The sequence below is a fragment of the Mustela erminea genome, chromosome 10 (assembly GCF_009829155.1).
Source record: "Mustela erminea isolate mMusErm1 chromosome 10, mMusErm1.Pri, whole genome shotgun sequence".
NCBI lineage: Eukaryota > Metazoa > Chordata > Mammalia > Carnivora > Mustelidae > Mustela > Mustela erminea.
Genome location: NC_045623.1, coordinates 11,225,407 through 11,247,765, shown reverse-complemented (window position 1 = coordinate 11,247,765; position 22,359 = coordinate 11,225,407). Strand labels below are relative to the sequence as shown.

Sequence of the window (22,359 nt, the reverse complement as noted above, 5' to 3'; positions counted from 1 at the left end):
CACAGATTCTGGAAAAATTACTCCTAAAAGGAACACATTAACCATAGATGGAACAGATCTCTACTCCCCCACTTTTAAGTATTGTACTCTTCTTAAGGTTGTTAAATCAGGTATAGAATGAAACTTTTATTTATTTATTTTTAATTAGAGACAATTCTGAAGTGGAAGAAACCTATGCACTTGGGCCTGTCTTCAGGTAGAGGATGAACTAAAGCCATGAGGAGAGGTGGACTGTTTGTTCTTCGCTTAAAAGTTTATATTTCTCACCTACTGGAGTATAAACATCTATTTCATGAAGTGATTTTCTTAAAATAATCTTTTCTTCAGCTATAGACACAGTAAAGTAGCCATGTACAATTAAATTTTTAGCTTGCTTCCAATCTTTTTTCCCAGAAAAGCTTCCTCCAACGTTAGTAGCAGTAGCAAGTAAGCAGCAGCAGAAGTGTGGTTCTCTATGCAAATGAGACTATTTGTAGTGGTTAGGTCTTTTCAGCAAAACGTTTTGTAGAAGTTTCTTGGGGTGCACACTTTCCTTTAGTGCATACCCAAAGACTGTGTTCTCACAGGAGGATGAGCTTAAGTGGGTTTCCAAAATCCCCAGTACTTTCACTTTTGTGTGGCCTTTTAAAATGTAATTTAAAAAACTCTCTATGATCTAATAAATGTACTATGTTGTTAAAAATTGACAAAGATACCAGTTTAGATTCTAAATTTGGGTTTACCTACCTCAGTTGAAGCATCAAGACCATAAAGAATATGAAAATTTTATTTTTATAAGGAGATTTACACAGAAACAACCATATTTCTGTTCTGGGGGTTTTATTTTCGTTTTCTTAGCTTGTTTCTGTTGTGTGCACACAACTAGTAGATGCCTTTCTTTCTTTCTTTCTTTGGCCAGGGATGCTTCTGATATAATATTTGAATTAGGAAGGATTTTGTTTTAGCTTAAGTGGTAAAAACTATAGGTCAAAATCCATGAAAAAGAGTTCTCTAGGTGAATAAGAAAACTACAAAAAAATTAGGAAAATATGTAAACTCAAGTTATGAGGTATTTCAGAGATACAGTGCCAGTAAAAATAATCTTTCCCACTATTTGCAACTGCCAGAGCTCTTGCTTTAGTCTTTCTGTCTGCACATTTGAAGAACCATGGAAAAGTTTGAGATAAAAGCCCTTTTGCTCATGTGAGGGCTGCTGTAGTTAAGAGCAGAGTCAGAAAAAGAAAGTTATAAAGTAATATTTAAATGTATTTATATAAGAACAAAAAATATCCTTAAAAAGTTACTAAAAATTTTTTTTTAAGTCCTAAAAACACTCACTTTTATAGGGCACATGATTGTCTGTGTGACCACTCTTTCCAGAGGGAGTTTTTTGTTTTTAAATACTAGGAAAGTATGACTTATTCAAATTAGATTTTCCATGCTGTATTTAGTCTCACAGATATGTTTAGTTCTAAAACTGTGGTTTACTGTGTTCTGGGGAGTATGTATATAAAAAAATCCCAGGAAACCCTTACACCTAACTCAGATGCAGTCAGTGCGTCCTACACCATGATCTCTCAAGTCCTGTAGCTTATTGCTTCCGTTAACCAGAAATCCTGAATTCTCTGTATCTAACTTTCTATGGCTAGAATCTGGGAAAATGATCCATTATCATTTCTTCTAAATAGCCAAGTTTTTAAAGTTTATCAAAATTTGATGATCTTTTTCTAAGAGTCAAATAGGTCATTCCTCTGATATAGTAAGAACCAGGAATTTCCAGCAAAACAGATTTCATTATGTACAATGCATACACCAGAAGCACACAGATCACACATGAATCTCAGTCAACACACACAGCATTCACTCAAGGGGTAAATGAGTAATGAGCCAAACATACATACATGTGCAAATGTACAATTAACAGCATATTATTTTAGATACTAATGTCCTTTGAATATTAAAAATGAGTCAGGAGACACTTCCGGTGACATTTCTATGGAAGCTCTAGATTGCAATTTTCATGTAGAAGTAGCTTCATATCACATCTCGTGAGGTTCGTATTGCACAGCAAAGCACCATGCTGAATATCATGCCAAAGATCTGAAACAAAAGGAACCACTTGTTAATGACTTTCAAACAACAGAAACTGATTTAAAAAAAAAGAAAAGCAAACTGCATGGGTGTCTAATAATTAAAGCCAAAAATTACTGACTGTAAGTGACTTTTTTTTTTTAAAGATTTTATTTATTTATTTGTCAGAGAGAGAGAGAGAGAGCAAGAGCGAGCACAGGCAGAGTGGCAGGCAGAGTCAGAGGGAGAAGCAGGCTCCCTGCGGAGCAAGGAGCCCGATGTGGGACTCGATCCCAGGACGCTGGGATCATGACCGAGCCGAAGGCAGCTGCTTAACCAACTGAGCCACCCAGGCGTCCCTGTAAGTGACATTTTTATATATACTACTTAATTATCGTTGCTGGCTAAAGACTTCCATATTAGCATGTTAACTCTTAGTTGTTTACACTTAGGTCTAAAGAGTTTCCTGTTGTTGGAAAAGCTCTAAACTTTTGCAACAGTGAATATGCAACTGTGTAATATGCAACACATATTACAAAGTAGAGCATCTTTTCATTTTTCCTGCTCCATTTTAAGGTACAAATGATGCTTCATTATTTAACTCAATAGTTTGCCCAAAGCATAAACTAAGGTGTTAGAACTATGGTATTACTGATGTCTTCTGCCTCTTGGATAATTCTTTGAAAAGCCAAATACTTGGCAAATCCAATAGCCATTGGTATAGTATGAATAGAAGGATGTCCAGAGATCTTTCTTGTTCTCAATCATTTCCCCAACAATTTCCTAGACCCTATAGAATGTTATCAGTGGGTGCAATGTTTATAAACTACTGTCAATGTTTGTTTAAAGAAATCTGTGCCATAACCCTATGATTCTCTCCTTAATCCATCCTTCATCAGACTAGAATCTATAAATGCTCAATTTAAAAAGCCATGTACTATCTGCTATATGGAAGGGAGAAAGTAGGCTTAAGTAAAAGCAGCCTGGAGCAGGGCTCTAAGCTCCTGGCTGCCAGAACTCAGTAGCAGTATGTGGCAGAGACACCTCAGGACATCTGGCTCACTGATTGCAACTCTTACCTTAAGAAGAAAGGAGTTACAAAAGGATCAGATCTGGGGGTGCGGATTCAAGATGACCAATAGAGGGCCTTTCCCGCTAGTGTGGTTGTCAGGTTGGATACAGCACCTGCTTTGTCCCGGTTGTACCCTAAAGGGATCCCCTCAGAAAGGAACTTTCTTAGCACTGTTCTGCCACTGTCACGAGTACGGGTGACTGTCTCTACGATGCTCACTCTTTGAGATGATGGAATTGTTAGGGGTGTCTCTTTGGTACCTCTATTATGCAGCCCATTTTCAAATCTTCTGCCTCAAAATTGTTCTCAGGAAGCCACAGAACAGTGAGCAGGCTAGCCCCAGAGCAGGTGAGGAGGGCCTGAGAGATGTCCCTGGGCTGGGAGGCCCTCAGTATAGTATTTCACCTGCTGCCCCATCCCGCCGCACTCTAAATACAGAAGAGAGGGAAAGTGCTTGTGTGTCCTGGAAAGCTGCCTATTCCTTGGTTTTCCTTGCAATTCCCTTCACCCCCACCTTAGGTGATGCCATGAATTCATCCACATACAGAACTAGAGGGTAAGTACTACCTTAGCATCAGCTATTATTACTCAACCCTGGACGGTGGAAATCACCACTTTACTAGTCTGACTCAAATCCTGCTTCCCTCCAGCTTACCTCCACATGGCAACACAGGTCCTTCTATCCCTTGGTGGCTTCCTTCTACCTTAAGGATAGAGCCCAATCCCTCAAATGGGCACACAAAGACCACAGTTTTGCGGACTCTCACACCCTACTCACTGTCCTCTCTTGCCGCTCCTGTGATGTCCTGTGGGCCCCTACCAGTTCTTGCACGCTTGTGTACTGTGGAGGCCCAGAGCCATCTGCAGGTGCCCGGATGCACTATGCTTCCCACTTCTGCATGTTATTCCTTTTGTTTGGGAGGGCTCAGATTATGTCCAGAGCTAGCATTTGTTGAGTGCTATTTTCCAGACACTTCATATGAGTTAGTGCCTACAAGTACTTTATATGTATTATCCCATTTCATCCTCACAACAATCTTAGGAGGTTGGTACATTAAAATCCTCATTTTCCAAATGAGGTAATTGAGGAATAGAGAAACTAAAAAACTTTCCCATGATCCCAGGGCTCGTAAGTAGTGGAGCTAGGAGGTGAACCCAGACCAGGGGGCCAGAGCTTGCACTATTATTCACTACACTACACTACTTCTGCAAATCATAGGTGAAAAAGAGATTTACCTGGTGGGTTATTTTAAATTTCTAATAGTAAGAAGAGACCCAGAATTGGAAATCACTTGTCTAGTTTAAGCTTGCTGGTCTTAATGTGGGAAGTTATTGCAATGATAAACTCAAGGTCATAATTAGGTTCAAGTTAAAATTGGTATATTTGAGGGGCACCTGGCTGGCTCAGTGGGTTAAAGCCACTGCCTTCAGCTCGGGTCCTGATCCCAGTGTCCTGGGATCGAGCCCCACATCGGGCTCTCTGCTCCATGTAGAGCCTGCTTCCTCCTCTCTCTCTCTGCCTGCCTCTCTTCCTGTCAAATAAATAAAATCTTAAAAAAAAAAATTGGTATATTTGAGAGAACTGAGTATTGATAATCAAATGCTTTGTTCTTAGAAGATGTCTTGTCAACAACATCTGTCTTTTATGAGAAATCTCTCCTAAGATACTGCCGTAACACACTTGAAGACAAATAAGATGCAAAGGCTTCTTAGAAAGCAAAAAAGGTAAGTTCTGGAACTTTCTCACCGTGAGACCTGCAATCCCAATACCAACAATTCCGATGAGCTGGAGCTTAACACTGATTATGGCCTCAATTTCATCAATGCAATTCTGTTTTGGAAAAAAAAAAGTCAGGAATAACAAATGATGGTATCTGTCAATTATCACTCTGATGCAACCCTCCCCTTCTGTATAGCATTCTGTTAAAGTTAATCCGTGTCAGCTTCTGCTCACATTTAAACCACTTCTCTTAGATAGCACCATTCTGATAACCTTAAAGCGAAAGTGTGTATTGGGGAAAAAATATAATCCTCTCCTTTTGGTGGAATGTTCCTATTTAGGCCAACGACTGCTTCAGAACCTAAAACCTGGCTGGAGGAAGCTATTCTAGGACCTGAAGCATTTAAAAATTTGGGGCATCTTCTTGCTTTCAGCATATAAAAATAAGTAAAATATCCCCCAAATAGTAGTCCCTTGCTTTTGTGTTGTCATTAATAACTTAAAAGACTTTTTACATACTTGGTCCAATTTACTATGCAAGGTAGGTATTACTTAGTAAGAGGCTTAGAAGTCTGTACAGGTTCAAATTAAACAAAGGAAAACTGAATGTGAGCAGTTAGAGGACCACTCTTTTCTATGACGGCTGGGCTGCACGGATCTCTATCCTTTCATTTGCCCCATAGAGACGTGTGCAGGGCAGGTTCAAAGAAAAGGGGTTATTGCACAAAGAACAGAGCAGACCATTTGTAATTATTAGTTTCTCCAGTTTCTATTTGGAATCCTCTTAAGCACAGAGGTATGCAATTTTGTCTTTAGGCTGCCCAGGTCCTTTTACTTGTCACTGGTCAACTCCCTTTAACACTCACATAAGCTATATGAAACCCTTACCACTATTCTTATGTCTCCTATCATACTGCATTCATTCAGTCATTCAACAAACTGTTCTTGAGCATCTACATTGCATCAGTCAGTCACTGGAATGATATAGTAGATATGGAGATACATGATTTCTTAAAAGGATATAGACCACAAAAAATAATACATTATAATACATTCTAATAAAAGTTTGAGAACCACTATACTAGATATCAGCTTTCTCACTGGAGAAAATGGGAGTAAACCTATAGTAAATCCTCCAGGCTTCTTCTCCTTCACCTGTAAACTTACATGCTCCATTCAGGACCAGGCAGTGTTGAAGGCAGAGAGCATGCAAAGTCAACAAGGGAGCTCTGCTCCTTACTTCCTGCTCTCTCATAAAGTCAAAGAAAGTCTGTTGAAAGTTAACTCTTTTACTAGAGCCAGACCTCATTCCTTCTTATCGCCTCAGGAAGCCTGTGCTGTCAGTTATCTTCTTGTCTTCCATACATTCAGCCTCTACTTTTCCACTGACATTTCCACTCATCGTATGATGTCACGCCCGTGTATTTCAGTCTAAAACAAAACAATCCTCTCTAGTGTTGTCCTCCTCTCGCTCTGCCCCTATCCCCCCCACCTTGCTTTCACACTAGCTTCTTTTTTTAAGATAAATATGGCTTATTTTTGCTTACTGTTGAAATTTGGGAAATTCAGTAGTTCCCCCTTATCTGTGGTTTTGCTTTTGCTATTTGCTACCCCTGGTGAACCATGGGTCTGGAAGCGGATGATCCTCCTAACATATTGTTAGGTCATTAGTAGCTCAATGACCTAGTTATCTCATCATTTTATCATTTCACATCATCACAAGAACAAGGGTGAGTATGGTATAACAAGATATTTTAAGTGAGAAAGAGACCACACTCATATAACTGTTATTACAGTATATTATTATGATTGCTTATTTTATTATTTGTTATTGTTCATGTCTTACTGTGCCTAATTTATAAGTTAAACTTTAGATATTATGTATAGGAGAAAAGACAGTATATAGGGTTTGGTACTATTCATGTTTCAGTCATCCACTGAGGTCTTGCAACATATCCCCTGCTGATAAGGGGGAACTACTACAGATTATTAAAGAAAAGAAAATAAGACATTTTTGTATTTTTACACTAAAGGTAATCACTAACACTGCTGGTGTATTCTTTCTTTTTTAAGATTTTATTTTTCTAAATATGAAAAATAAGATTTTATTTTTCTAAATGTGGGGCTTGAACTTACAACCCAGAACTCATACCCCAGAGCTCTACCAACTGTGCCAGCCAGCCACCCTTATTGGTATATTCTTTTCTCTCTTTCCTTTTTTAAAGATTTTATTTATTTGAGAGAGAGTGAGAGAGAGCATGAGCAGGGGGAAGGTGCAGGGAGAGAGGGGGAGGGACAAGCAGACTCCCCGCTGAGCAGGGAGCCCAATGTGGGGCTCATCCCAGGACCTCGGGACCATGATCTGAGCTGAAGTCAGATGCTCTACTGACTGAGTCACCCAGGCGCCCCTGGTATATTCTTAAACACAAACACACACTTAGTTCATTCTTTATATCCAACTATGTGCTTTTTAGACTTAAAATTATGACTACAAAACTACTTTCTTTAAAAATTCTTTGAAATACTGACTTTTAATGATCTTAAAATAATTCATCATAAGATAGTACATAATTTAGAAAATCCCTTATTTTTTCATATTAGTGGCCAATTCAGTATTCTATTCTTATGAATAACACTGCAATGATACCACATCTCTGATTTCTTTTCCTTAAAATAAATTGAAAAGTGGAATTTCTGAATCAGAGGGCATGAACATACTTAACTCACTTGTCTTTAAATTTCTTTTAAAATTTTAACTCCAGTTACTTAATGTACAGTGTTATATCAGTTTCAGGTGTAGAATTAACACTTCCATACATTACCCCAGGCTCATCACAAGTGCCCTCTGAAATGCCCATCACCTGTTGAACCCAACCCCACACCACCCTCTCTGTGGTAATCATCAGTTTGTTCTCTCTAGTTAAGAGTCTGTTTCTTGGTTTGTCTCTTGGATTTTTTTCCCCTTTGCTTGTTTCTTAAACTCCACATGAGTGAAATCATATGGTATTTGTGTTTCTCTGACTTATTTCACTTAGCTTTATACTCGCCAGCTCCATCCACGTCATTGCAAATGGAGAAATTTCATTCTTTTTAGTGGCTTAGTAATATTCCATTGTGTTTGTGTCTGTGTGTATACACCGTATCTTCTTTATTCATTCCTCAGTCAAAGGACACTTGGGCTACTTTCATATTTTGGCTATTGTTGATAATGGTACAATAAACATCAGGGTGCATGAATCACTTTGAATTAGTGTTCTTGTTTTCTTCGGGTTAATACCCAGTAGTGCGATTGCTAGATCTTAAGGTAGTTCTATTTCTAACTCTTTGAGAAGCCTCCATAATATTTTCCACAGTAGCTGCAGCAGTTTGCATTCCCACGGACAGAGCACGAGGGTTCCTTTTCCTTTGCATCCTCACCAACACCTGTTCTTTCTTGTGTTGTTTATTTTAGCCATACTGAAAGGTGTGAGGTGATATCTCATTGTAGTTTTGATTTGCATTCCCCTTGGTGTGTAGAAATGCAACAGATTTCTGTGTGCTGATTTTGTATCCTGAGACTTTACTGAATTTGTTTATCAGTTCTAGCAGTTTTTTTTGTTGGAGACTTTAAAGTTTTTCTATATATAATATCATGACATCTGCAATTAATGAGTGTTTTACTTCTTACTGATTTAGATGCCTTTTATTTCTTGCTGTCTGACTGCTGTGGCTAGACTTCCAATACTATTTTGAATAAAAGTGGTGAGCAGACATCCTTGTCTTGTTCCTGACCTTAAGGGAAAGGTCTGTATTTCCCCATTGAGTGTGTTAGCTGTGGGTTTTTCATACATGGCCATTATTATGTTATATTTCCTCTAAACCTACTTTGTTGAGGGTTTTTTTTTCATGAATAGACTTTATACTTTATCAAATGCTTTTTCTGATTATATGATTCTTATCCTCTCTCTTATTGATATGATGCAGATTTGTGAATACTGAACTACCCCAGCAACCTGAGAATAAATGCCAGCTGATCACGGTGAGTGATTTTTTTAAATGTATTGTTGGATTTGGTTTACCAGTGTTTTGTCGAGAATATTTACATCCATGTTCATCAGGCATATTGTCCAGAAGTTCTCTTTGTTGCTGGTGTTTCATCTGGTTTTGGTATCAGGGTAATGTTGACTTCATAGAATGAATTTGGAAGTTTTCTTTCCTTTTCTGTTTTTTGGGAATAATTCAAGAAGAATAGGTATTGACTTTTTAAATGTTTGGTAGAATTTGCTTGTGAAGCCATCTGGTACTAGATTTTTGTGGGGGTTTTTTGGAGTTTTTAAAGTACTGACTCAATTTCACTGTTAGTATTCAGTCTTTTCACATTTTAAGAAAAATTTCTTTCTGATTGAGTTGTGAGAGGTTATATGTTTCTAAGAATTTATCCATTTCTTCTAGATGGTCCAGTTTGTTGGCATATAGTTTTCCATAATATTCTCTTAAGATTGTTTGTTTTTCTATGGTGTTGGTTGTTATTTCTCCTCCCTCTTTTCTGACTTAAATGAGTCCATTCTCTTTTTTTCTGGATAAGTCTGGCTAGAAGTTTATCCATTTTATTGAATTTTCAAAGCAGCAGCTCTGGTGTCAGTGGTCTGTTCCATTGTTTTGTTGTTGTTGTTTTTAGTTTCTGTATCATTTATTTCTGCTCTAATCTTTATTTTTTTACTTTCTTCTGCTGGCTTTAGGCTTTAGGCTTTGTTTTCTTCTAGTTCTGTTTGGTGTCTGGTTAGGTGTTTATTTGAGATTCTTCTTGCTTCTTGAGGTAGGCATGTATTGCTATAAACTTCCCTCTAAGAACTGCTTTTGTTGCATCCCAGAGGTTTATGGACGATTGTGTTTTCATTTTCATTTGTTTCATGTACTTTTTTATTTCTTCTTTTATTTCCCACTTGACTGTTTCATTGTTTAGTAGCATGTTATTTAACTTCCATGTATTTATGGTCTTTCCAGATTTTTTCTTATCATTGATTTCTAGTTTCATAGGATTGTGGTCAGAAATATGCATGGTATGATTTTGATCTTCAGTTTGTTGAGGCTTTTACTGTGGGCTAATATGTGATCTATTCTGGAGAATGTTCCCTGTTGTATTTTAACAAATTTAGGATGGAATGATCTGAATATATCTGTTAAGACCATCTAGTCCAGTGTATCATTCAAAGCCATTGTTTCTTGTTCATTTTCTGTTTAGATGAGTTGTCCGTTGTTGTAAGTGGGATGTTAAAGTCCCCTCCTATTGTATTCTTATTGATTAGTTCCTTTATGTTTTTTAAACTGTTTTATGTATTTAGGTGTTCCCTTGTTATAAGCATAAATGTTTACAATTGTTACATCTTCTTGTTGGATAGTCCTCTTTATTATACTATAATGTCTTTCTTCATCTCTTGCTACAGTCCTTGGTTTAAAATCTAGCTTGTCCAATTTAAGTATTTCTACCCCAGTTCTCTTTTGACATCCATTTGTATGCTGGACATTTCCCTGTCCCCTCACTTTCAATATGCATGTGTCTTTAGGTCTAAAATGAGCCTCTTGCAGGCAACATATAGATGGGCCTTATTTTTTTAATCCATCTGTCACTCTGTTTTTTGATTGGAGCATTTAGTCTATTTACATTCAAGATAATTACTGATAGATGTGTATTTATTGTCATTTTATTATTTGTTTTGTGGTTCCTTGTGAAGATTTTCTCTGAAACTTTCTTGTCTTTTATGGTTTGCTGTTTTTCTTTAGTGATATATTTAGCTTTCTCTTTATTCTTTGCATACTTATTAGTGGTTTTTGATAGATGGTTACCATTAGGTTTGTACAGAACCTCTTCAGCATATAGCAGTCTATATTAAATTGGTGGTTGTTTAAGTTTGAACCGATTGTTTTTTCTTCTCCTCCCATGTTTTTATATGTTATTATTTTATTATATTTTATATCCTTTTTTTGTGTGAGTTGCTAGACTGATTTTTTTACATAAATATTCATTTTTATTCATTTTGTATATCCTACCTCTGTGGTATCAATTTTGGTCTCTCTATATCACTCAAAGAGTGCCTGTTAATATTTCTTGAAGAGCTAGTGCAGTCGTCATTAACTCTTCTTTTTGTGAGGTGTTCCCCCCACCCATGGAAACTCCTTATCTCTCTTATTCTAAATGATAGAGTATTTTTTCCTGGATAGAGTGTTCTTGGCTGAAGATTTTTCCCCATTCAGCACTTGGATTATTTCATGCCATTCTCTTCTGTCTTGGAAGGTTTCTGCTGGAAAATCTCCTGCTAGCCTTATGAGTTTTCTCTTGTACTGACTTCTGTTGTCTTGCTTTAACATTTTTTATCACTATATTTTGCCAGTTTAGTTACAATATGTCTTGGTGTGGATTTGTTTTGTTGATTTTGATGGGAGTTGTCTGTGTCTCTTAGATCTGGGTATCTGTGTCCCTCCCCAGATTGGGGAAGTTTTCTGCTATTATTTCTTCAAATGAATTTTCTGCCCTTTTCTCTCTTCTTCTTCTGGGACTCCTATTATAGGAATGGCATGATATTTGAGGGAGTCATTCAATTCCCTGAGTTTATTCTCATTTTGCATAATTCTTTTCTCTTTTATTCAGCTTTCCATTACTGTCCATTACTCTATTTTCTAGGTTACTAATTCATTCCTCTGCTTCTTTGATCCTGCTGTTCATTCCATCAAGCACATTTCTCATTTTATTTATGGAGTCCTTTATCTCTGCTCTATTTTTCCTTAACTCCGTGCTAAGGGTCTCACTCAGGTCTTCCACTCTTTTCTCAAGTCCAGTGAGTATCCTTATGATTATTACTGTAAATATGCCACTAGGCATGTTACTTATATCTGTTTTGCTTAGATCTCCAGCTGTGGTCTTGTCCTTTATTTCATTTGAGATAAATTTCTGCTTCCCCATTTTGTCTGCCTCTCTCTGTCTGTTTCTCTGTGTTAAGAAAGTCAACTGTGTCTTCTGTTCTTGAAACTGCTCTTTCATAAAAAAAGAGCAGGCACTTCAGGAGAGTATCCTACGTATGTTGCTTATGCTGTTATTGTGTCCAAGTCACTTTTCCTTTCCATGTAATCATCTGCACTGACTTTCTGCCTGTTGTGTGTTGTGCTTGCTCTCTGTGGTGTTTGGGACCCAGGGAAGCCAGCTCTGAGTATGCATGCCCGCCAGGGAAATTCGGAGCAGGGTTAACAGTGTCAGCAAAATGTGCATCAGGCCACTAGACCTATGCTAGACCCCTGAAGCATTGTGGGAGTTAGGGGCTATGTGCCAGGGCAGCCAGGAGTATGAGGCTGGGCTTAGTATGCAGTTGTGACTTGTCACATGACAGCGGCTAGGGACACTCAGCTGGATATGGTGCAGCAGTTGGGCACTCGAAGGCTGGGTAGTAGTCTGGGCAGCTTTAACAAAATTTGTCCAGAGCCAAGGTTAGCAGGCTTGAAGTGGGTGAGTCCTCAAGAGATCTTGTGGTCGTGGTGCACTGCTAGAAGGTGAGGTAGCAAGTATCTGTGCTGTCCTGCTTCATGCAGGGGACACTGGGTTTATGCTGGAGGGTGATAGAGGAAAATGGCACCTGCCAGGTCCTTTATTTTCAAATTCACCCAACATGCTCTGAAATCAGTATGAACAGATCTGTCTCCTGTTTGCCTCTGGAACTGTGTAAACTGCTATTTTCTTGTTGCTTCTCCATATAGGCTGCTCCTTAAGGGTGGTGACCCAGCTATCTCTAACTCTCCCATCTTGTCCAGTGCTGAGTCAGCTGACTTCTAAAGCTCCAGGCTCCAAGTTCCACAGGTTTTACAAACTCACAGGAAGTCAGCCTCTCTGGTTTTTAAACCAAACATTATGGGGATTAGTCTTCCCTGGTGCAAGAGTCCATTTCTCTGTCCTTTCTGTACATGCAGCTCCCTCCCTGCTGCTGGCAGTCTCCCTCTGCCTTTCTGACCTTCCTAACCCTTCAGATGCAGCCTTTCTATATTTGTTGTGAAGTTCGTTTTTTCAGTTTTTGGACTGCTTTCCAGTTTACTGACTTGGATGTGGGTGATAGCTAACAGTAAACAAGGTCAGGCCAGGGTCTTCCTACTCTGCCCCCTAAGAAACTCTCTTAACACAAATTTTGCAATCATAATGACCTCTAAAAATTTTGTACCAATATCTCTGAAAATGTTCATTTTAGATCATTTTTGCCAATATCATATATAATTAATAAGAAAAAAGAACTTAGCCAATTTCATAGGTTAAACAATGACAGGTCTTTAATTTGTAATTTTTAAAAAAACATTGCTATTAATTGCCTGCATTTTTATATGTTTAATGGTAATTTGGATTTCATCTTTTCTGAACTCTCTTTTCCTGTCCTTTGCCCCAAGACTACTTCAAAGAGCACCCTTATTCCTTACATCTCATTTCAGTCAGCATGGGTTCTGTCCTCACTCTGTCCCTGACATGAAGGCACCTTTTTAAATGCTCAATCCTATCAATATTTTGGTAGTTATCTTACTGGACCTCCTTGGACATTTAGTTCCCTACACAAACCATCATATTTTCTGCTTCTGTCCCATGGCTTATGCTAGTTCCTCTGCAGAGAGATGTCCCCCTACCCTTTGCTGTCTAATGCTTCCATAGTTACTTCTCACACCTGAAGAGGTAACTGAGACATCATTGCTTCAATCAGCTTTCCCCTGATTCATCTAGCCTCTGGCCTAAGTAACCCACTGGGTTTTCATAGCACTTATACACTCTGTGCATACTTCTGTTCCTGCACTTTATTCATTTCTGTGCATATCTTTCCTGTTAAACTGCAAATTCCTTGACAGTAGGGACTTTGTTTCATTCTTCTTTGTATTTGCAGTGCCAGGCATAAGGTAGTTATTGACAAATGTTGAGCTGACCTCAGTGGCAGCACCTGACCACCTGACTCTGGTGACCATTCCCTCCCCACAGCATATGTCTTGTCACATGTGTGTTTATTTTTAATACGTTCTTTATTTGACAGCTCTTTCTCTCCCTATTCTTAAATGCTCTTGTTCCCTGGAGTTCTCTTCTTGTCCTTTATTCCAAACCTAATGGATCAATTTCTTACCTACAGCTTAAGATTCCCATAAAATACTGACAGTCAGACCTTTCTCCTGTGCTGCAAACTACATTTTCTGACTATCTATTGGACATTTCCAATTGGAAGTTCCACTGGCTCCTCAAAATTACCATGTTAAGAACTGAACTCACTTTCTTTTCTCCAAAATTTTTCCTTCTTTCTATTCCTCAGTTCGATAAAGGATAGCATCTATTCAGCTGGTATCTACCCCTCTTCTTTCATATCTAACTGGTCTAGTCACCAGGACCTGCAGATTTTACTTTCTAAATGCCCTTCTCTCCACTCCTGGTGCTCAGTCCAGCTTGTTAACAGTTAACATCTCTTGGCTGACCGTGAGATAGCAGCCTTCTCAACTGGTCTCCTTGGTTCCAGATTATTCATTTTCCATCGATTCCCCAAACTGCTGCCACAGCAAACTCAGGAAAATGCAAATCCCACCCCAGATTCTACCTGTGGTGCTTTCCTAAGCATTCAGCATATAACCTAGACTTTTGGCTTCATAGGAGTATTTAAGGCCCTTCAAGGACATGCATCTCCTCCTTGAAGGACTCATATCCACAGGCATCTGAGCTTTTAGTCACTCCCCACCGCTGGCACTTTTCTGGATACAACTACCTTCTCTTGCCTCCATGCTTTACCCCACCCATTCTACCTGGAATATCCTTCTCTTTTGTTTGCTAAACTCCAATTCATCCTTTAAAACTCATCCTAAGAATAACATCAGGGGAAAGGATTTCTGGAAATATGGCAGAGTACAATGTTCCTAAGCTCACCTCCTCCCACGGACACACCTAGATAACAGTTACATCAGGGCAACCAACCCAGAAAACCCGAAGACTAGCAGAAGAGACTTTCCACAGTTAATCATAGAGAGAAGGCTACCTTGAAAAGAGTAGGGAGGGCAGAGATGCAGTTGGGATGGTTAGTCTTAACCACAAGCAGGAGGGGTACTGCAAGTACAGAGAATGGAGAGAGACAGACCCCATAACATACATCCCAGGCACAGGGGACTGGCACTGGGAAGATAAGTCCCCATAACATTTGGCTTTGAAAACCAGAAGGGTTTAACTTTGAGAGTTTTTTTTTTAATAATCAGTGGGGTTTAACACCAGGAACTTTAAAAAGCAGCACGCTCTGCTCTAGGAGAGCCAGAGGGTGCTAGGGAAGTGAGTCACTATTCTTAAAGAGCCCGCATAGCAAACAGGCCTACTGAGATACAGCATAGAAGCAGCAGTTTGAAAAGTACCTGGGTATATGGGAAGGAGATTTATTTACATCTCAGAACATGAGCTGGAGGGGCAGAGATCTTCAGGAGACTTTTCCAAGAACAAATTCCTGGTGGGCACCATTTCTCTCCCCTCTGCTCCCCAGCCTAAATACCTAGATACCTAGGTACCTGCAAGAACCAGTGAGAACACTTGCCATCCAGTTTGCTAACAGCACATTGCCTGCCTCCATGTTCTCCTGTGGATCTGGGTCCACCCCATCCAATTAGCTCCACTTGGCAGGAGTCCCTCCAGAGTGGCTCCTGTCATATCTCAACCTGCAATCAGCCCAGGCAGGGATGCCACCACTCCAAAGTGACTCCTGCCATGGGAAGGGGGGAAGATAACCATACACACCATTTCAACTGTAGTCCCAGTAGCCAAACCTTTATAACTGGCAGTTTAGATATAGAGAGAGCTCTGCCAATCAGTGCATATGTAGCTCCACTAGACAGACTGGGGGCAGACACCTGATTTCATTACTGGCCCTGCCCACCAACAAAAACGACCTGAGGACCTCACAGGTCCCTGTAGTTCATGGTCCCTGCAGCATCAGCAGATAGATTGGGAACAGACATCTGGTCTGACTAGAGTTCTCACCCACAAATGAAAGCCTTTTAGGGGATAAGGCAGACATAGTGCTCTGCAGTTTGGTATGACCACAGCTGCAGTAGATGAGATGAGGGCAGACATCTGGTTTGACTGCTGACACTGCCTAACAATAAGCCCACTGTGGTTCCAGACTGGTCCTGTAACAACACAGGGAGCAAATCCTGCCCACCATAGGCAAAGTGGGCCACTGTAGTCATCTGGACTGAAGATAAACAAGGCTCAGCCAGAATAGTAGGGCCTATGCACCCCCCATGGAAGACACCCCTTAAGCTCCTTGTCCTGGTGAACAGGGGACATTGCACTGTGGGGTACCACAGGACCTCTTCCTCATAGGCCACTACTTTCAAAGTCAGGAGATATAACTGACTTTCCTGATACATAGATACAAACACAAATATTTAGACACCATTAGGAGAAGATGTCCTAAATAAAAGAACAGGACAAAAACACAGCAAAAGAATGAACTGAAATGTAGATAAGCAATATTCCTGATAAAGAATTCAAAGCAATGGCTATATTCACTGAACTGGAGAAAAGAGTGAGGATCTCACTGAAATCTTCAACAAAGAGAAAAATTAAAAAAAGACTAATCAAAGATGAAAAACTCAGTAACCAAAATTAAAAATATACTAGAAGGAATCCATAGTAGATTAGAAGAAACAGAAAAATGGATCAGGGAGCTGGAAAACAGGGTAATGTAATGCAACCATGCTGAATAGCAAAAAGGAAAAAAGAACAATAAAAAATGAGAATAGGTTAAGGGAATTCAATGACATCATCAAGCATAATAAAATTCATATTATGAGAATACCAGAGAAGAAGAGAGAAAAGGGGGAAGAACATTTATTTGAAGAAATAATAGCTGAAAACTTCCCTAATCTGGGGAAACAGGTCCAGGCAGCACCAAGAGCACCTGACAAGGTGAACCCATGGAGATACACACCAAAACGCATAATAATTAAAATGGCAAAAAAAAAAAAAAAGTGATAGAGAATTTTAATTGCACTACTGGGTATTCACCCTAAAGATATAAATGTAGTGATCTGAAGGGGCACCTGCACCCAAATGTTTATAGCAGCAATGTCCACAATAGCCAAATGATGGAAAGAGCCTGGATGTCCATCAACAGATGAATGGATAAAAAAGATGTGGTATATATACACAATGGAATACAATGCAGCCATCAAAACCCCCAAATCTTGCCATTTGCAATGATGTGGATGGAACTAGAGGGTATTATGCTAAGTGAAATAAGTCAATCAGAGAAAGACAATTATCATATGATTTCTCTGACATGGGGAATTTGAGAGGCAGGGCGGGGGGTTGTGGGGGGTAAGGAGGGAAAAAAATCAAACAAGATGGGACCAGGGAGGGAGACAAACCATAAGAGACTCTTAATCTCAGGAAACAAACTGAGGGTTCCTGGAGGGTGGGGTAGGAGGGATAGGGTGGCTGGGTGATGGACATTGGGGGAGAGTATGTGCTATGGTGAGTGCTATGAAAGGTGTAAGACTGATGATTCACAGACCTGTACCCCTGGGGCAAATAATACATTATATGTTATGAGACTGGGGTTTTAACCCACTGAGACACCCAGGTGCCCCAATACATTATATGTTAATAATAAAAAAAAAAGAATTTTAAAAGCAGCATGAGAAAAGTAAACAGTTACATAGAAAGGAAACCCCATAAGATTACTAGCTGATTTTTCAGCAGAGACACTGCAGGCCAGAAGGGAGAGGCATGAACATTTCAAAGTGATGAAAGGAAAAAGCTTGCAACCAAGGCTATCAGCTATCAACCAAGCTACCATTCAGAAGGAGAGAAAAAGAGTTTCCCAGATAAATAAAAGTTAAAGGAGTTCATCACCACTAAACTGGACTTACAAAGAACATTAAAAGGAGTTCTGTAAGTAGTATGAAAAGGCCATAAACAGGAGTAAGAAAATTATGAAAGGCAAAAAACTTAACATGTAAATACCAACATAATAAAAGTAGTAGATTAGGGGCACCTTGGTGATTCAGTGGGTTAAGCCTCTGCCTTCGGCTCAGGTCCCAGGGTCCTGGGTCTGCAAGTCCTGGGATCAATGCAGGACTTGATCCCAGGGTCCTGGAATCAAGTACTGCATTGTCCTCTTTGCTTGGTGGGGAGCCTGCTTCCCCGTCTTTCTGCCTCTCTGCCTACTTGTGATCTCTGTCTGTCAAATAAATAAATAAAATTTTTTAAAAAGCAGTAGATTAATCACTTATAAAAGCAGAACAAAGAATAAAGCACAAAAGCAGAAAAGTCAATTTTATCTATAAAAAATCAAAGAATTCACAAAATAAAAGAATGTAAAGTGTGACATCATATAAATGTGGAGAAGGGAAAGTAAAAATTTAGTGCTTTTAGAATGGGTTCAAACTTAAGTGACCACCAGCTTAATATAGACTGCTATATGCACAAGATGTTATATGAGTTTAATGGTAACCATAAATCAAAAACCTGTAATAGTTTGAAGTGGCGGGGGGGTGGGAGGTTGGGGTACCAGGTGGTGGGTATTATAGAGGGCACGGATTGCATGTGGCACTGGGTGTGGTGCAAAAATAATGAATACTGTTATGCTGAAAATAAATAAATAAATTAAAAAAAAAACCTGTAATAATATGCAGAAAATAAAGAGAAAGGAATTAAAGTAAATTATGAAAGAAAATAATCAAATCACAAAGGAAGAGAACAAAAAGGAAAAAAGAACAGAGATGAGCTACAGAATAACCATAAAACAAGTAACAAAATTGCAGTAAGTTCATGCCTATCAATAATGACTTTGAATGTAAAGGAACTAAATGCTCCAATCAAAAGACACAGGGTGACCAAATGGATATAAAAACAAGACCGATCTACATTCTGTCTAAAATAGACCCATTTCAGGCTTAAAAACACATGCAGATTGAAAATAAAGGGGTAGAAAAAACTTTACCATGCAAATGGAAGCAAAAAAAGCTGGGATAGCAATACTTAGACAAAATTGACTTGAAAACAAAGACTATAATATGAGACAAAAGAAAGTCACTACATAATGATAAAGGGAACAATCCAACAAGAGGATACAACAATTGTAAACATTTATGCATTCAACAAGGGAACACCCACATACATAAAGCAACCATTCACACACATAAAGGAAGAAATTGATCTACAGTAATAGTAAGGGACTTTAACACCATACTTACATCAATGGATAGATCATCCAGGCTGAAAATCAACAAGGAAACAGTGGCTTTGAATGATACATTGGACCAGATGGGCCTAACGGAGATATTCAGAACATTCCATCCAATAAGAATGGAATATGCATTCTTTTCAAGTGCACACAGAACATTCTCCATAACAGGTCATATGTTAGGCCACAGGACACATCTCAATAAATTCAAAAAGATTGAAATCATATATATTTTCTGACTACAATGGTATGAAACCAGAAAACAATCACAAGGAAAAATCTGGAAAGAACACAAATACATGGAGGCCAAATAACATGCTAGTAAACAAGGAATGAGTCAACCAAGAAATCAAAGAGAAAATTAAATACATGGAGACAAATGAAAATGATTATGCAACATTCTAAAAATCTTTGGGATGCAACAAAAGCTTTTCTAAGGGCAAAGAATATAACAATACATGCCTACCTCAAGAAGTAAGAAAAATCTCAAACAACCTAAACTTGCACAAAAGGAGCTAGAAAAAAGAAAACAAACCAAGCCCAAAGCCAGTGGAAAGAAGGAAATAATGAACATTAGAACAGAAATAAATGAAATAGAGTCTAAAAAAGCAGTAGAACAGATTGATGAAAACAGGAGCTGGTTCTTGATAAAAATCAATAAAATTGATAAATTTTTAGCCAGACTCATCAAAAAAGGAAGAGCAAGAACTCAAATAAATAAAATCAGTAACAAAGGGAAGAAAAAACAATTATCACAGAAATATGAAGGATTATAAAAGAATAAGAAAAATTTTATGTGAACAAATTAGACAACCTAGAAGAAATGCACAAATTCCTAGAAACATATAACCTCCCACAACTGAATCAGGAAGAAATGAAAAATTTAAATGGATTGAATACTAGCAATGAAATTGAATCAGTAATTTAAAAATCCCAATGAACAGAAGTACAGTACCAGATGGCTTCTCAAGTGAATTCTACCATTTATTTAAAGAAGAGTTAATACTTATTCTTATTTTATTTTTTTAGTATTCCCCCTCTATTTTTAGAGAGAAAGAGAGCCTGCATGAGTTGGGGGACAGGCAGAGGAAGAAAGAGAGAATCTTAAGTAGACTCCATGCTCAGCACAGAGCCTGATGCAGGGCTTGATCACAGGACCCTGAGATCATGATCTGAGCCAAAATCAAGAGTCGGATCCTTAACTGACTGAGCTACCCAGGTTCCCTGAGTTAACACCTATTCTCAAATTATTCCAAAAAAGTAGAAGAGGAAAGAAAGCTTCCAAATTCATTCTATGAGGTCAGCATTACCCTGATACCAAATTGATACCAAAACCAGACAGAGACATTACAAAATAAGAGAACTACAGGCCAATGTCTCTGTTGAACAAAGATGCAAAAGTTCTCAAAATACCAGCAAACCAAATCCAACAATACATTAAAAAAATCATTCACCATGATCAAGTGGGATTTATTCTTGGTATGCAAGGCTGGTTCAATATTCATAACTCAATCAACTTAATATATCACATCAATACAAGAAAGGTTTTTACCATATGATCACCTCAATAGATGTAGAAAAAGCATTTAACGAGGTACAACATCCATTCACAATAAAAACCCTCAGCAAAGTAGGTGTAGAGGGAACATACATCAACCTTATAAATGCCACATATGACATGCCCACAGCTGAAATTATACTTAAGGGTGAAAAACTTAGAGCTTTTCCTCTAAGATCAGGAACAAGATAAGGATATCCACTCTTACAACTTTTTTCTTTTTTCTTTTTCCTTACTCTTACCACTTTTATTCAACATAGCACTGGAAGTCTAGCCATAGCAATCAGGCAACAAAAAGAAATAAAAAGCATCCAGACAGGTAGGGGAGAAATAAAACTTTCACTCTTTGCAGATGACATGATACTATACATGCAATAACCTAAAAACTCCACCAGAAAAGTACTAGAATAGATAAATAAGTTCAGTAAGGTCACAGGATACAAAAATCTGTACATAGAAATCTGTTGCATTTCTAATTCACCACTACTACGCTACTTCACTAATACTGAAGTAGCAGAATGAGAAATTAAGAAAACAATTCTATTTACCTTTGCACTCAGAATAATAAAATACTTAGGAATAAACTTAGCCAAGGATGTAAAAGATCTGTACTCTGAAAACTATAAAGCACTGATGAAAGAAATTGAAGATGACACAAAGACATTCCATGCTCACAGACTGGAAGAAATATTGTCAAAATGTCCATATTACCAAAAGCAATCTACACATTTAATGCAATCCCTATCAAAATACAAAATATTTTTCACAGAATGAGAACAAATAGTCCTAAAATTTCTATCGAACCACACAAGACCCCAAATAGCCAAAGCTATCTTGAGTAATAAGAACAAAGCCAGAGAAAACCAGTACGAGATTTCAAGATACACTATAAAGATGCAATAATCAAAACAGTATGGTACTGACACAAAAAAAGACACAGAGATCAATGGGACAGAATAGAGTCCAAAAATAAACCCATGCTTTTATGATCAACTCATCTATGCCAAAGGAGGCAAGAATATGCAATGGGAAAAAGATGGTCTCTTCAATAAATGGTGCTGAGAAAACTGGACTACTTTTTTACATTATATACAAAAATAAACTCAAAATGGATTAAAGACCAAAATGTGAGACCTGAGAAAATAAATTCCTAGAAGAAAACATGAGCAGTAATCCCTTTGACACTGGCTGGAGAAACATTTTTCTAGATAAGTCTCTTGAGGCACGGGAAACAAAAGCAGAACTAAACTATTGGGACTACATCAAAATAAAAACCTTCTGCACAGCAAATGAAACAATTAATAAAATGAAAAGACAACCTATGAATGGGAGAACACAATTACAAATGGTATATCTGATGAGGAGTTAATATCCAAAAATATCTAAAGAACTGGTAGAACTCCACACCAAAATCCAAATAATCCATTTAGAAAATGGGCAGAGGACTTGAATAGACATTTCTCCGAAGAAGACATTGGGATGACCAACAGACACAGAGAAAGATGCTCAGCATCGCTCAGCATCAGGGAAATGCAATTGAAAACCACAATGAAATACCACCTCACACCTCTGAGAATGGTTAAAATAAAAAACACAAGAAATAAGTGCTGATGAGGATGTGGAGAAAAAGAACCCTTATGCACTGCTGATGGAAATGCAAGCTGGTGAAGCCACGATGGAGAACAGGATGGAGGTTCTTCAAAATATTCAAAATCGAAATACCATATGATCCAACAACTCCACTGTTGGTATTTACCCA

General features: G+C 38.3%; 1 protein-coding gene across 4 annotated transcripts in view; it reads right to left on the bottom strand.

Moving 5' to 3' along the window:
* Positions 1-306: 306 nt before the first annotated feature.
* The window catches only part of TSPAN2 (tetraspanin 2), a 61,759-nt gene continuing 39,706 nt past the window's right edge, over positions 307-22,359 (bottom strand). For 2 of the 4 annotated variants that reach the window (XM_032301822.1, XM_032301823.1), the window contains exons 7-8: positions 4,869-4,952; positions 307-2,079 (exon numbers count right to left, since the gene is read on the bottom strand). In XM_032301822.1, the coding sequence (XP_032157713.1) occupies positions 2,014-2,079; positions 4,869-4,952 (150 nt within the window). In that variant the 3' untranslated portion in view covers positions 307-2,013. The remainder of the gene's footprint in view (positions 2,080-4,868; positions 4,953-22,359) is intronic. The other 2 variants (XM_032301824.1, XM_032301825.1) reach the window with 1 other exon arrangement.